The 14,569-nt window shown below is 42.1% G+C and overlaps 1 protein-coding gene across 9 annotated transcripts in view; it reads right to left on the bottom strand.

Moving 5' to 3' along the window:
• Positions 1-1,368: 1,368 nt before the first annotated feature.
• The window catches only part of PAM (peptidylglycine alpha-amidating monooxygenase), a 119,809-nt gene continuing 106,608 nt past the window's right edge, over positions 1,369-14,569 (bottom strand). For 4 of the 9 annotated variants that reach the window (XM_053408347.1, XM_053408353.1, XM_053408348.1 and 1 more), the window contains 5 exons: positions 13,919-14,018; positions 10,002-10,055; positions 5,350-5,553; positions 3,167-3,223; positions 1,369-2,177 (listed from right to left, as the gene is read on the bottom strand). In XM_053408347.1, coding sequence (XP_053264322.1) covers positions 1,996-2,177; positions 3,167-3,223; positions 5,350-5,553; positions 10,002-10,055; positions 13,919-14,018 — 597 coding nt within the window. In that variant the 3' untranslated portion in view covers positions 1,369-1,995. The remainder of the gene's footprint in view (positions 2,178-3,166; positions 3,224-5,349; positions 5,554-10,001; positions 10,056-13,918; positions 14,019-14,569) is intronic. The other 5 variants (XM_053408349.1, XM_053408354.1, XM_053408351.1 and 2 more) reach the window with 3 other exon arrangements.

Here is a 14,569-nt window from a genome sequence, read left to right as displayed (position 1 = left end):
CTTTTAGAAGACATCTGAAGGCAGCCCTGTTTAGGGAAGTTTTTAATGTTTGATGTTTTATTGCATTATTATTATTATTATTATTATTATTCTGTTGGGAGCCGCCTAGAGTGGCTGGGGAAACCCAGCCAGATGGGCGGGGAATGAATGAATGGATAAATAATAATAATTTATTTATAAGTTATGTATTATTTTTTGTTTCAATGAATTTAATTATCAACAGAACGCAAGATTTTTAAAAAACCGGTTTTCTTAAACCTGTTTATACTGTGATAGCTAGAGAAGTTCTCACCGATACCTGCTTTTGCTTGCTCCAAGAAAATGTCTCACTGACGAAGTAGTCCCTCTCAAAGAAACCATGTAGAGTTTCCTGCACGTAGCCACCTTTTCTCAGAAGATGTTAATGTTACTAAATGGGCATCGGCGGGGGGGTACGGACCATGTTTTTATTCATCAAATGGAACTTGGCCGATGTATCTGAATTATCATTGTCATGTTCTGTCAGATGCATTGCAGTAAATCTTCATTAGGGATAAAATATTATGGCTAATATAGCACGGCAGTTAAGAGACAGAGACTGCTGTCTTACCGCAGCAGATGCTGCTGGCGCTGCAACTTCCCTCATCCCTGATTGGCTATGCTGTCAGGGGCTGATGGGAGATGCAAGTCCAAGGGCTTCCCTATGCACACATCTAATTGAATTCAGCACAGATTACACTGCAACTTCAAGTTGTGCCATCTGCTATGAATTCGACAGGAGGCCTCATGGCAAAGCACTCCTCTCCAGCCTCAGTCTCCCATCTATAAAATGGGCATAATTATGACCTAATTCGGAAGGTTGCTATAATGGTTGTAGACTTTTAATATCTTTGAACACTCCAAAGGGCTTTACAAATGCCAAGTGTGGAAACTGTGTGTTCATATGCTATGGTAACCAGGACTGTACTTTATGATTGGGGAAGGAAATGTGCAAAAATAAAATTATTTCTATGCAAGTTGAGACACAGGTTTCCTCTTAGCTCTGACAATGTTTTATTTGAGTACATACCCTGAAGTTTGGATATACAGGCCAGATTTTTCTTTAAAAACCAACGCTTGATTTTTATACATGTAATGCAAATTTAGTTTTAGGTTTTTAAGTTTTGCTTTTTAAAAAAGAAAAAAATATGTCATGTAACAAAACATCTTCCATCTTTCATACAAAATAACACTTTGGTTTCCTCTTCCTCCCCACTGCTAGTAGAAAGCAGTGATAAAACTTTGCACTGTATTCAGTGATTTGAGGTATTGGCTTACAAAAAGTTGCATACAAAGATCCATTCCCCTCTCCCACCTCAATGCAAAAATTCCAAAGTACACTCTGACAGCTAATGCTCTGCGAACACTTTATTACACAAATTACATTCAGCTTCTGAAAATAGTGTTCTAACAGTATAACCATCTAAAAATAAGACATCCTGGAAACACACAAATTCTCGAGGAAGAAGAAAAACCATTTTAAATAGAGGCTTTAAAAATCTTTCCCTCAAAGCAACAGAATGCTAGTGATTTTTCTTTTAAAAATAGGAGTTTTAGCAGCTTTGTTTCATTGTGGCACTAAATTCTCTTTTCTGTGATAGGTTAAGGGCATTGAACGTGAAAAGGCACAAAAGAAAAAATTGGAACTGAAAAAATGTTTTCTTAAAGCAGAGGCTGGGACTTATTTACAAATATAGAGAAGGTCCCTAACTGAAATGAGCAGATACTACTACTTTCAAAATCATTACTGCAATTAAAATGGGATTGTTCTGCTTTATTAAAAGGTTCACAGAAGACAATGGCACTGATATGAAATGGTCACACTCTAAAACCAAACTGAAGCCAAAGGGAGGGGGCGAATTGTGTACAGTCGCACAAAGGACTAGTACAGTTTACAATTAAATACACAAAATCTTAAAACGTGCTAAATCCGGCAATCTTTGTAGAGTCATACAAGGTAGAAATCAAAGGCCAATTTCAGGAAGATGGAGGTATCGCTGGAGGGTGAGGAACAGCATCTTCCTCTTCTGAATCTGTGGCATCGTCCTCATCTTTTTCTTGGTCGCTCCCTTCCGTACTAAGTCGGTCAAATCCTTTTCGACTGTAGCCTGCGCGGCTTGCAAAGAAGTTCCCAAGATTGAGGCCTCCGCCACCTTTTCCTGAAAGCGGAAACGCACTTTAAGAAAGTGTTCAATGTGCCCATTATTCTCACAAGTTGCTACTTTGGATCATAATGCTTTTTGATTTCCTAAGATGGCAGCTGTGCTCGTTCAAGAACAGCAGCTTCTTAGAACACCTGTTGAGGTCAGTATAAAGTGACTCACGGAATAAGTCCTCTGATCTGCCTGTTGCAATCAGCTGATATCTTCAGTTCTGTACATTTCCCCCATCATGCCTTCCCTTGAGAGGCGTGACATAGTCACAATACAGGATTGGCTTTCTTAACTATAATAGCCTCCATCTTCTTCTCTGACCCCCCCCCCCTTAAAGTTAGCTCAGGGATTATTTTGAACTTCGGCTGAGAGAAATAATTGCAGTCATTATTTTTCTTCATTATATAAAGGGAAGATTTGCAGAAGATCAATTTCTTAGTATTGTTCTGTGTCTCTAGGAACACTCTTGTGTTCCTCATCAAACCAAATCAGCCGCTCCCCAAGGCTTTACATGGTAGATAAGGGGAAGACTCAACACTATCACTACAGCATTCTCCTAAGGAATAGCTGCCAAATTCATTAGCAGAGGACAGACAATTTGTACTAGGCAGGAGGCAGGCAGGCATTTAACATCTAATGAAGAGAATCAATGCAACGCTCACTTGCTAGATACATCTGGGAATATCTCACACAAGAGCCCATAAACACAGAGAGCATATACTTTCATGGATCTTTTATTAAAAATAAAAAAACATTTATTGTTATTCTTTCATGGGTCTCTGACTTCTTAGGAGTGTAACACCAGATTGTAAATGAAGGACTATGTTTATGTCCTGCTTTCCAGCCCCAATTGGCTGTAAAACCAGTTTATGAAAGATTCTCACAATAGACATCATGTTCAAGTCTCGTACGATGAGTAGAAATGATGCGGTGTCGCTACAGTGCCCGGACTATTTCCTGCCCTTATCCTTGGTCTTTGCTTTCCCTTTACTCACCTCTAAATTTGCCCAGGATTCCCCCTGAACTTGAATCAAGTTTATGTTCGGCATCAGCTATAAAAATGAGACATATTGCGACATCAGGAGCAAGCACCCTCAAGCAGAATTATATTATCAGCACACACCAGAAAATAAAGCAGGATTTGTGCAAATCAAGCTATGTGGAAGAGAAATGGAAATGAAATGGCAAAGTCTCTGTTGGGCCTTGGTGGTTTTGCTGTGTTTGCAGCTGAAAAGTAACAGCACTGTTTGTAAATGATTCTGTTCTGCCGCTGACTATTAGAATTTTACTTTCGCATATCACCCTAGAATGTAAAAGACGTGAGATCTGGATTTGTCCCACTGAGAAAATGAATTAAGTTCTAAAAGTGACTTCCCTTAAAATTACTTCTTTATTTTTTTAAACATATTTCTATTAAAGATTTCTTGGTTTACAAAAGTATGTGCAATATCCCTTTTTTCAAGTTATATTTTCTACAATCTTAAAAAACCCTCATTAAATCTGTCATAGTGAAACCAAGCTAGCCTTTCAAAACATTAATTCAAAACATTAATTCAAATATTCCCAACAAGGTTTACTTTTGAAAAGTCATACCCATAGGGCAAAACTACATAGTAGCACTTGTTTGGAAACACCGTGTGCTGCACTGTTTATATATTGAGCTATATCCTACTTGCAGAATTGCTTCTGGTATTTATAAAATGTTTCCCATGTGAAAACTATACTTCCTAAGCTTAAGGGGGTAAAAACTAGGGCAAATCCAAGTTATTGTAGATGAACATGGGGCAAGCACACTCTGAAGCGCCCCCCGCAAAAGAAAACCCACTGCAATTTTTGTACCATTTTGAACAATTTCTGTTCACTGTCTCTTGGCAGCTGCTTTGACAGTTTTTAAACAACAAATAAGAGTTCTTCCTGATGTGATCCAGCTAATAAGGAAGAGGTAGCTAACCTGGAGTTTTCTAGATGCTGTTGAACTACAACTCCCATCAGTCCCAGCCAACACAGCCAATAGTCAGGGATGATGAGAGCTGTACTTTTAACAGCATCCGGAGGACCCCAGGTTAGCCACCTTTGTAACAGGGGCCATGAAGCCAGCATAGCATGACAGTGTAGCTGATCAGATTTGGATAAGTGACAATATCAAAAAGAGCAAGGCAATGCACTCTGCCCTCATCCTGAATGGGCCAAAATGCAGAACAGGTGCAAGTTCCACCTGAGATAATGTGAGAAGTCCCCTCCATTATTTACATATTATTAGCAAATGCATGTAATAAGGCCCCTCAGCGAGTCTTTAGTAAAGTCAAACAGCTTTTCAATGGTGGTGGTGGTAGATTTTGAGCAGACACCATTAAAGGAAGCTCTTTCCTCTCCTTCCTCCTCTATTCTGCTCTAAACCAATTCCTCATTATGAAGGAGAAGGGAAAGGCCACGGAAAGTTGATGCAGAGTGTAGAAATGGCAGGTGGGAGAAGGGTTAAGCATGCCTTCTTCCTGTCCCTTCTGCACTCAAAATCCCACTTGAAGGTTTCCTTGCAGTTATTGCATGGCTTTGTTTTCAGAGTTAGCTGACGGATAGGTCTTAACACTTGGTCTTTACTCTGAACCGATAAAATGCTGCTGCTGAACATACATCTATGATAGGTATGTTAATGGGTGCTGTTACTCTGGGCTATTTGCAAGCATTAAATTATAGAAATTTAAGAAAAGGAAGCAAAGGGTTATTTGTTTTAGCACATATAGAAGGAATTCCACATCAAGGGAGGCCCAGATGGATTCTAAAGAGTAAGTTGGAGACATCCAAAGGAGAGAGATCTTATTCAGAGCCAGCACAAAAGACAGCAAGACCACTCCATAATTGGCTGTGCTTTCTTCAGCTACCATTTTTAACATCCCAATCTTTATGAACTCACAAAGTAAACAAAAACAAAACACTGCCCCTGCTAAAGTACTGCAAGAAAATTTATCCGAACAGAGAAAGGAACATAAAAAGCCACTTTCCAAACCAGGAAAGCCAGAGATCCAGGGATCATGGCACATCTTACTTTTGTCTGCTCAAATTTGACTGCTGCACAGTAGTGGGGAAATAAGCATCTCACACAGTTTTATTGTGCTGTTTCCATGAAGGTTTTGGACACGAAAAAGGATTGTTGTTACCAATTTAAGAGTTAGCTAATTACCTCCATAGAGTCTTGTCTTTCTCCACCGGATAAATACTGCAATTGCCAAAAGGACGACGATTGGAATAATTAGAAGCGTTGTAATAAGGACAACAGAAACGCCGGTGCTGGCCTGCTGGACCACAGGGTGCTTTTCTTCTTTCTTTAACAATTCCTTTGACATGGGTTTGTTTGTCAGTCTGGCTTCTATGACAGCCTCTGCTTCTTTAAGAAAAGAAGGAGATTGAACAAAGATGAGGTTTTTCACGCTGTGCATATGGACTCCACGGGAACGTGGAAGTTCACTTCATAACATGTATTAAAAAATGAAAAAAAGAAATGTGAATTTCTGTTTAAGGAGGATGGCACTGATCACCAATGGCCAAGAGTCAGTAGGCAGAGCTCAGAGCTTCTTTGGAGCAGCTGCCACCCTCTGCCATACAGACAACCTACTCCGGGACTTGTGTTCTCACTTGCCCTTGTTTCCCCTACCATGGTGGAGCGGAAACCAGAGGAACTGTGGGCACCACCCTACTGGCCCTGGACCAAGGACTGCCTCATCTGGGACTCAACAAGGCCCCAAACCCATTCTGCAAACCTTTCCAGGCCCCTCCCAGTTACCATAGGAAACATACCAAAGGGCATAAATGCCGGGCTCACAGCTTTGAGGCATCCTGATGGGGTTGTGACATTGACCTCCCAGCAGGCATGCCAGCTCCAGGGAGCCAAGGCTCTTTGGGCCCCCTCAACCTTTTTTAAAGGGGGCCAGGGGCTCCCATTGTTGAGGCTGAACGCCGAGCCAAGCACAGTGATGTCAGGACATTGTGTGACTTCAGGACGTTGTGTCGGGCCCCCTCAGTGTTCTTCTGAAGATGGCGCCTCTGCCTCCCAGCTGGTGGGGAAGGGCCCAGACTAGCAGAGTCCTCCAAAGGCAGGGAAGGGGCTGACCACCATTCTGAGTTCCTGGTCTTGGGTACGATGTCTGCCCACCCTCTGGGAAGAGTAGGCAACAAAAGTACCTCCTCAGATCAGGCAAAGCTCTGGCTCCGCTAGTGAACCAGAACGGCTTTGCTTCAGCCACTACCTACTCAGTGCAATATCCTCTGTAGCCTCTTCTCTAGATGCAAAGAAAAAAAAACTTCTTTTGTGCCAGGTGGTAAAAAGCAGACTGAGCCACGACTACCGCCCAAAGGAGCACCTCTGTTTTTCCCTCAGGTGGCTTTGGACCAACTGCTCAGGCTTTATGGCTGGAAATAGGCCGCAAAATGGGACGCGGGTGGCGCTGTGGGTTAAACCACAGAGCCTAGGACTTGCCGATCAGAAGGTCGGAGGTTCGAATCCCCACAACAGGGTGAGCTCCCGTTGCTCGGTCCCTGCTCCTGCCATCCTAGCAGTTCGAAAGCACATCAAAGTGCAAGTAGATAAATAGGTACCGCTCCAGCGGGAAGGTAAACAGTGTTTCTGTGCGCTGCTCTGGTTCGCCAGAAGCAGCTTAGTCATGCTGGCCACATGACCCGGAAGCTGTACGCCAGCTCCCTTGGCCAGTAAAGCGAGATGAGTGCCGCAACCCGAGAGTCGGCCATGACTGGACCTAATGGTCAGGGGTCCCTTTACCTTTAGGCTGCAAAAGGTCCTAATCTCAATTACGTGAAGCCCCCTGGGAAAGTCCCTAACTAATCCTTAAGAGGGGAAGGGATAACAAAGATGAGCAGGGAGGGAAAGAGAATAAAGGGTAAAAGTAAAATTAAATAGCTCCAATAAAAGGGTCAGGTTTCAGGAGTCTGAACAGCCCCCCTGCCAATTCGCTCACAAACAGACAGTCTAGGAGGCAGGGGGCAGCAGATCTTTCAACAAAGCTCAGAGCTCTGTCCGCTGACTCCTGCAGAAGTTGTCATTTCCACTAGTCACTGCCACCTGGAAACCTCCTGTAAAACACTAATTAGCAGCAAGTGCAAGATGCTGAAAGATTGGTTGCCATAGAAAGAAAGGAACAGGAATTATAACTTTCAAATGAAAGACAAGCAAAACAGACCACGCTGCAATCAACTGCATGTGCTTTCATGTGCATCATGTCTTATAGGACTAGCAACTTCTAGATCACTTTTTAATAGATGTGACCACACACACACACACACACACACACACACACACACACCCCCTCCTTCCAGGCAGTCATTGACTTTTGCAGTTGCTACGCATGGGCAAATGCGGTTTGTGTGAAGGAGTTCGATACATGATGGAGTCCATAGTCAAGGCTCATTGAACAAGCCAAATTCCAACACCTGGAGGAAAAGCTATTTGTCTAAATCCATTATTTGTGTGCCAAAAGAATCGTATGGCTTATTTATCCTCACGACAATTTTGCAACGTTAAGGTCCCTCAACAATCCAATTTTTATAAGTGAGCTTTCAACTACCCAGTGAGTTCACGGATAAAATGGAATTTCGAAGCTCATTGTTGTAAAAGGGCTGCTTTGGCAACTCTCATCTTGGCATGATAATTCCAGAAGGTGGCCTTTGGCTGCCACAGCTGGGCAAGGCAGGAACTGCCAAATCTCACAAGATGTCTGTCCTCGTGAGATTTCAGCCCTGCCATGCTTGTGTGCTAATGCAGTTTCTTGACAAGGCTTATGGGGGGGGGGGAGGGAAAGCTTTGGAAAAAGATGTTGCTTGGTAACTTTCAAATGCAGTCAACTCATCAGTAGCAGTCCGTGGGATGGTGTTGCTCGGCTCTGGCTTCCCAGTGCCCAGTATCACTGCCAGTTACCAAGAGACGAGAGTAAGAAGCAGGGAGCTGGGTGCAGTGTGCGCTCATAAGACTGGCTTCGCTGCTGAAACCACAACACACTGAGCTCCCTCTGCCTCGCCTATCTCCGTCTCAGTAACTGTCCCACTAACCACTACTACAGCCAACACTGGTTGCAAAGAGTGTTCATCCACAAGGCCCAATTCTCAGACTCTTTTTCATTTACTACGATTAATCTAGCCTGAATCTTTTCAATATAATTGGATCATTTACAAAGCTACCTCGTAAAGTTGCAAATGATTGTACAGTCGTACCTTGGTTTTTGAACAGCTTAGTTTTTGAATGTTTTGGCTCCTGAACGCCGCAAATCCGGACTGTTTCGGTTTGCAAATGTTCTTTGCAATCCGAACATCCGGCGGGGCTTCCGTGGCTTCTGATTGGCTGCAGGAGCTTCCTGCAGCCAATCAGAAGCTGCACTTTGGTTTCTTTCTTTTTTTCAAGTTTTTTTATTGATTTTCACAAAATTATAAACAAACAAACAAACAAACAAACATAAATCATAACCTTATTAAAATTACACTTATTAACATTGTTAAGTGACTTCCTCGCTTCCCCTTGGTTGAATTTCTTATTGATTTTAACATATAAATTATAAAATGTACCACAAAACTTATCACTTATACAATCTTTTTTAGACTTCCATCAGCACCTCTGATGATCCACCGTTTTAACCACTTCTTATGCATTTCTTAACTTTATATTGCCTTTACATCTCTTAACAAATCATCCTTCCCCTTCTCCATTTTTGCAATATTTCCAATAATACTCCTCACAAAACTTCTTGCAAACCTACAAACGTCGTCTGATCTTCACAAATACTTTTCAAATAGTCCGTAAATTTACTCCAGTCTTCCGTGAATTTATGGTTCCGCTGGTTTCGAATCCTTCCTGTTAGTTTATCTAGTTCTGCATAGTCCATTAACTTCATTCTCCATTCTTCAATCGCCGGGCTGCACTTTGGTTTCTGAACGTTTTGGAAGTTGAACGGACTTCCAGAAAGGATTCCATTCGACTTCCAAGGTACGACTGTATTGTTAAGAAAACAAACCACTTTTAAGTTGTGGGGGATTTAGAGAAACGGTAGATGGCACCTCCAGCATCATCTCTCCCACATTCCCCATTGGCAGTACTCAACATTCTTGTTTGCAAGTGTAAATGTACTTTGAACACGTCCTCACTCTTCTCACTGGGAGGTAGGAGACATTAAGTTGTTTTGGGTGGGAGGCATTTTGGTTTCTCTGCTTTAAATTGCATGTATGTGTGTTGTTTGCAACTATGTTAATTAGCTTGTATGTACATTCAGAGGTGGATTTAGGGCAGCACAACTGGTTCCCCCACTCAGGGCACTGAACCAAGAGGTCACCATCCTGCCTCCTTCCCCAAGCCCAGTAAGTGCTTGCTTCGGGAAGGAGGCATGAGGCCAAATTTTGGCATGATTTTACCAAGATTCAACCTTGTGTACATTGATATCTGAAAGCATGGCTCATTTTTTAAATCATATTTTAGGAAGTATTTAAAACATTAAAGAGATTCAGACTTTCTTTTCTTGCCTTGTTAAAGAAGCCCATAAATAGGAACTCCTAAGATCATTGCTGTCAGTTGCCTGAGCTCAACCTTCCTTAGCATAAGGAGATTCGCCATAACTCTTAGTGCTTTCATATTTAGGAATAACAAACACAACTGAAAAATCTTGACAAGTATAAAAGTTTTAATTTGCTTACACAAGTGCTTTCCAGACAGCCATTTGCACATAGAAACCATAGTGACTATTAAGTTGAGGAAGATCCCCAAAACATATTTTATCTTGTTTATAGTAATACAAGGCCATCACATTTCCCCCAAGGCAGTCAAACTGAGACAAGGCTAACCTTTTATTTCCTGTACTTCAATCCCAGCCTTCTTGACAGACCGATGCTCCATTTCTGCAACACACACACAAAAAACAGTTTTAAGCCCTTGTGATGTGTGTGATTCATAGAGGTTGTAATGGCCACCATTTGTGACACACAATTGCCTTTACAAGCCTGCACTACTTAGAAGATTAGCAGGGCTGGTCTTAATTGGCAATATATGCAAAATCTATGGGATACAGTAGCTAAGTACTCTCTCTCAAGGTAGATACTCAAAGGGTTTTCTGCCTTTGTAACCAGTATAGTAACCTCAGGATTAAGTATGACTTGTGCCCAAACCAATCTGTTAAAACGGGGTGAAACTGGATTCGGATACTGGGGCAGATCCAGAATTGGCCCACCTGAGATGTCATGATGGCTTCATCTCTAGTTATGCTCCTGATTCTTCCTTTGCAGCCACAGCTTCAGAATCAGCGCTGAATGAAAACCCCACTTTTGGCAGGGATCTGCTCCATTAGGGAGCTCCTAAGACGAGCCAGTTCCAGCAGGGCTTGCATTCAGTGCTGGATTTAAATTGTGCTGAATTCAGAGGGAAAATGGGGAATGCATTCTAAGGCTCCTGGCTGTTTCTTCTGCAACTGATGCTTTACCTGTCCCACATGCCATATCACACGTGGGGCAGGTGGGTATGTATGGCTGGTGGCTTTGCAGGCCTAATTTGATCTGTGGGCCAGATCTTCCCCATCCCTCAGTTAAAGCACCATCTTTCTTAGATGAGTACACTTCACCACATCTGAAAATTCTGCATCAAGGAAGCCTGTGCTCAGGATATATTTATGAACATCATGGAAACCAAAACCTGCCCCTCATTTGCACAATATATTCCCAGTTAAATACTTTGGCATAGGCTTGCATGGTGGATGGCTTGGAAGAAATGACGCAGCTTTGCAGAGCACAGACACTGTCCGCTGAAGCTGAGCCTTAGTGCCATTTTGATTCCAAGGCTTTGGCTGGCAACACCCCGGCATTCTAAAACTTCTAGTTAACATCAGTTCCTAGAAAGAATATGCAAGAACACTTACATATTATGGCACTATCAATATATTTGGGAAAGCTGCAGATAACATCGTTGCTGCTCCATTCCTTTAGACATTAAGATTTATTACCTTCATACATCTTTATTCTTTCCATTGTAGCTGAAGACTACACTCTTAATCATACAAGAAGACTTTTGCTTTTTAAAGCTACTAAACCAAGCGAATTGAATGAGAATGGCAAAGATGCTCATCTAGGGGGTTTACTGAAGAGACAGACAAGAAGTTACTGTCATAATGCAGGAGTAGGGAAACTTCTTTGGCCAGTGGGCCAGGCCAGATTATTTTATCTCCTGACAGGTGGGCAGTAACTTAACATCTCTATGATGTTAGGTGATGCCGTGCTTTGAAGTTCCAGTTGTTAGGACTTCAAAGCACAGAGCAGCACTGTTTGAAAACCTCTGCTGGGGTGCCTGAACTGAGCAGAAATTTATTCCTGTTCAGCAGCTGACTAAGTCCTGCTGCCTTGGCTTTGCAATCCTGTCCCCACCAGTGATGTCACCAGATGGGCGGGTATGGCTTGGGAAAAATTGCTTTGGAGACTAAACTGGACGCCTTGGTCTGCCAAGACTGGCTTACAGGTTGGAGCTTCTCCACCTCTGTCAAAAGGGATGGAACCATGTGACAAGTGCTGAATTATCTTATGCGTATTTACATTTGTGTGTGTTCACACTCAGTGAACAGAGGAAAATATGGGACCTGTAAACTGCATGTGCCGCTAAGCTAAGGGATGGGACCAGTTCTTGGGAACAACAGGACCAACCCTCATTTCTGAATGTCAGTCAGTCAATCTTTATTGCTGCAAACATAGGTCCAAAATAGAATTGTTCATGGAATTGCTGCGTGTTTTACACCATCCTCTACCAAGAGCTGTTTTCCAAAACCTTAGTCTTAGGGAAAAGCTGAAGTTGTGGGTATTCCATTACGGAGGAAATAATCAGTTTTCTGTGGTACCAAACCAGCCGCAGAGATTCCTAGATACTTCAGTCAGGAGACCTGTATGGCAGATGCAAGTGGCCATTGCTCAGCAGCTCATCTGAGGCATAGCTACTGAATCCACCCTTGAAAAGGAAGAGACGAGGGAATAAGGAGTGCGCAGACAAGCAACTGACCAACTGCCAGCAGTCGGGGTAAGTGGGATGAGAAGGGACACAATTCTGTATTTGGGGTGATGGATTACACTTCAGAACGAAATGGTAGTGGCCCTAACGTGATTGTGTCTTATTATTTTACACAGGCAGCCTTGGGAATCCTTCTGCATCAAAAACAGAGCAGAAATAAAGTAAATGGCATATAAACCACACATATAATAGCAAGCAGTTGCATTTGTGGCTCTAAATGTTGCAAATGGGAAGCAAGTTCACTTTGCAATTTGTACTTAAAATATATAAATCTCATTCTGGCTTTGTTTCATTCCGACTGGTGGTGTTATTCTTTGTTTTACTGTTTTTATTGTGGTTGTATTCTGCCTCAGATGCTTTTTTGGGGACGAGACTGTAAAACAAACTTGGGGGACCCCCCCCCAAAATGGTATACAACAGAACTGTTGAACCATTTGTGAGTTTATACCTTTAAAAAGCACAGAGCTACTGAAGGGGACACCGTCAGCCAAGAAGGTTTAATGACCAAGTGGCAGCAAATGTTCCAGCGGGAGCAACATATTTAGGCTAACAAGATGTGAAAGTGGCTTAGGAGAGTGAAAATTAAGTCATTCAGCCAGTGGAGTGACTACCATTCTCAGCTGACTTGTCAATGGACATTAAATGCCAGATGCTGAGGGACAAGATGGGGATGAAGTGATCTCTAACAGGATAATATGCCAGGCATGGCAGAACAGCATTTAATGCTGCAAACCATCTTGGTGAACCTCTAAAAGGGCAAAAATTGACAAGTGAGTCCTACATCCCTTCCCCTTACTAATTAAAAATGAATTTTAAAAATCAGTGGGCTGCAGCCAATCTTAGTTCTACTTAGTGCTTTTTTAAAAAATGAAACAAAAATAGGTGTCGGTACTCTCCATGAAGTTGTTACAGTAAGTGCCACACTTTTAATGTGTGGGGGGTGGGAGGAAAGGTGCTGGTACTGTGTACCCTTGAGTACCCCCAGAAAAAATCCAACTAAATAGCGATAGCCAACTAAATAATTTCATTACAGCAAGGATTTTCCTTTGCACCGTAAAACTTTCTCCTCCAGTCCCCTCCCAATGACTCACTAGTGCCCTCCCAAATTTGCTCTGGAAGGTTGGGGGGAACCCTCAAAACCTTATTCTGTGAACCGCCCTGAGACCTGGGGGTATAGGGCGGAATATAAATTCAATTCAATTCAATAAAATAAAAATAAATAAGAATAAATAAAATAAAAATAAGTAAAAATAAGTTAAATAAATAAATAAAAATAATAAATAAATAACCAATTTTTAGGTTAAAGGAAGGGCTGGTATACAAATTTGATGATGATGATGATAATGATATACAAATGCTGCAAATATTCAGCAGATAAAATTAACACAAGTACTCTTAATTTTGTTCACTAATACAAATCAGATAAACATACTAAATCAGATCACAATCAATTTCAAGCATCAGAAAATTTTCTGATTCAAAATTTCCTAGAAAAAACACATCATTGCTCATGGTATGGCCAAAATAGGCTGTCTCCTTGTGCTAAACTAGAAACACAGAAATCCAGTATCTTTTTTGGAATTTGGAAAATACGTCCAACCCTTTTTATGAAATCTTGCTGCAGAAATGCTCTTAAAACAGGGATTAAGAAAGCAGGATCGCTGATTAAGTATCTGCCTGAAAATAATGCTTGAAATGACTGAAGGCAAACACAACTTACTTTCTGGGGATGCAAATTTCCACACTGTGTTGGTGTGAGCGTCACCAACATACACTGTTCTGTCGTCGGAAGCAACAATGTCATGTGGCATCTCAAAATTCTGTCGATGAAAGAGCCAAAGAATTAAAATTGGAGATCATCACAGTAAAACACAAAAGTTCATTTAGAGCCGTTTGTTCAACGATTAGATGTAGAATTAAACTCAGGAAATGTTTTAAGCTTTGTTAATATGTGAAAGGGTGCACAAAGTCCAATGATGGAGCAGAGGTGTCCTATTGTACAGCAATATGATTTGCAGGTTTGTGGTGAAGTCTTTTCGCTACAAAACTGCATGGCAACAGACAACCCAACAGGATTCAAACAACATGGCCCTGCTGCATTATCTTGCCCTGTCAATCTCTGGTAAGCTAATCATGATGCTCAAGATTACTGCATGTAAGAAGTGCTACATAAACGCTATACAGGGCCGGCCCAAGACATTTCAGCACAGAGGCGGACCCCAAAATGGCATGCCCTTCCCCGCCACTGAAGATCTACAACAGGAACAATGAGGAAAGTAAGATGGACCAGGGGATCTGCTGCCCCTGTGGACCCTGCTGCCTGAGGCAGTTGCCTCACCTTGCCTCATGGTGGGCTGGCCCTGTTCATACA

The sequence above is a fragment of the Podarcis raffonei genome, chromosome 11 (assembly GCF_027172205.1).
Source record: "Podarcis raffonei isolate rPodRaf1 chromosome 11, rPodRaf1.pri, whole genome shotgun sequence".
In the NCBI taxonomy this organism is placed as follows: domain Eukaryota; kingdom Metazoa; phylum Chordata; class Lepidosauria; order Squamata; family Lacertidae; genus Podarcis; species Podarcis raffonei.
Note: the sequence above shows the minus strand (reverse complement) of the source record. Positions and strands in the feature narration are given on the sequence as shown.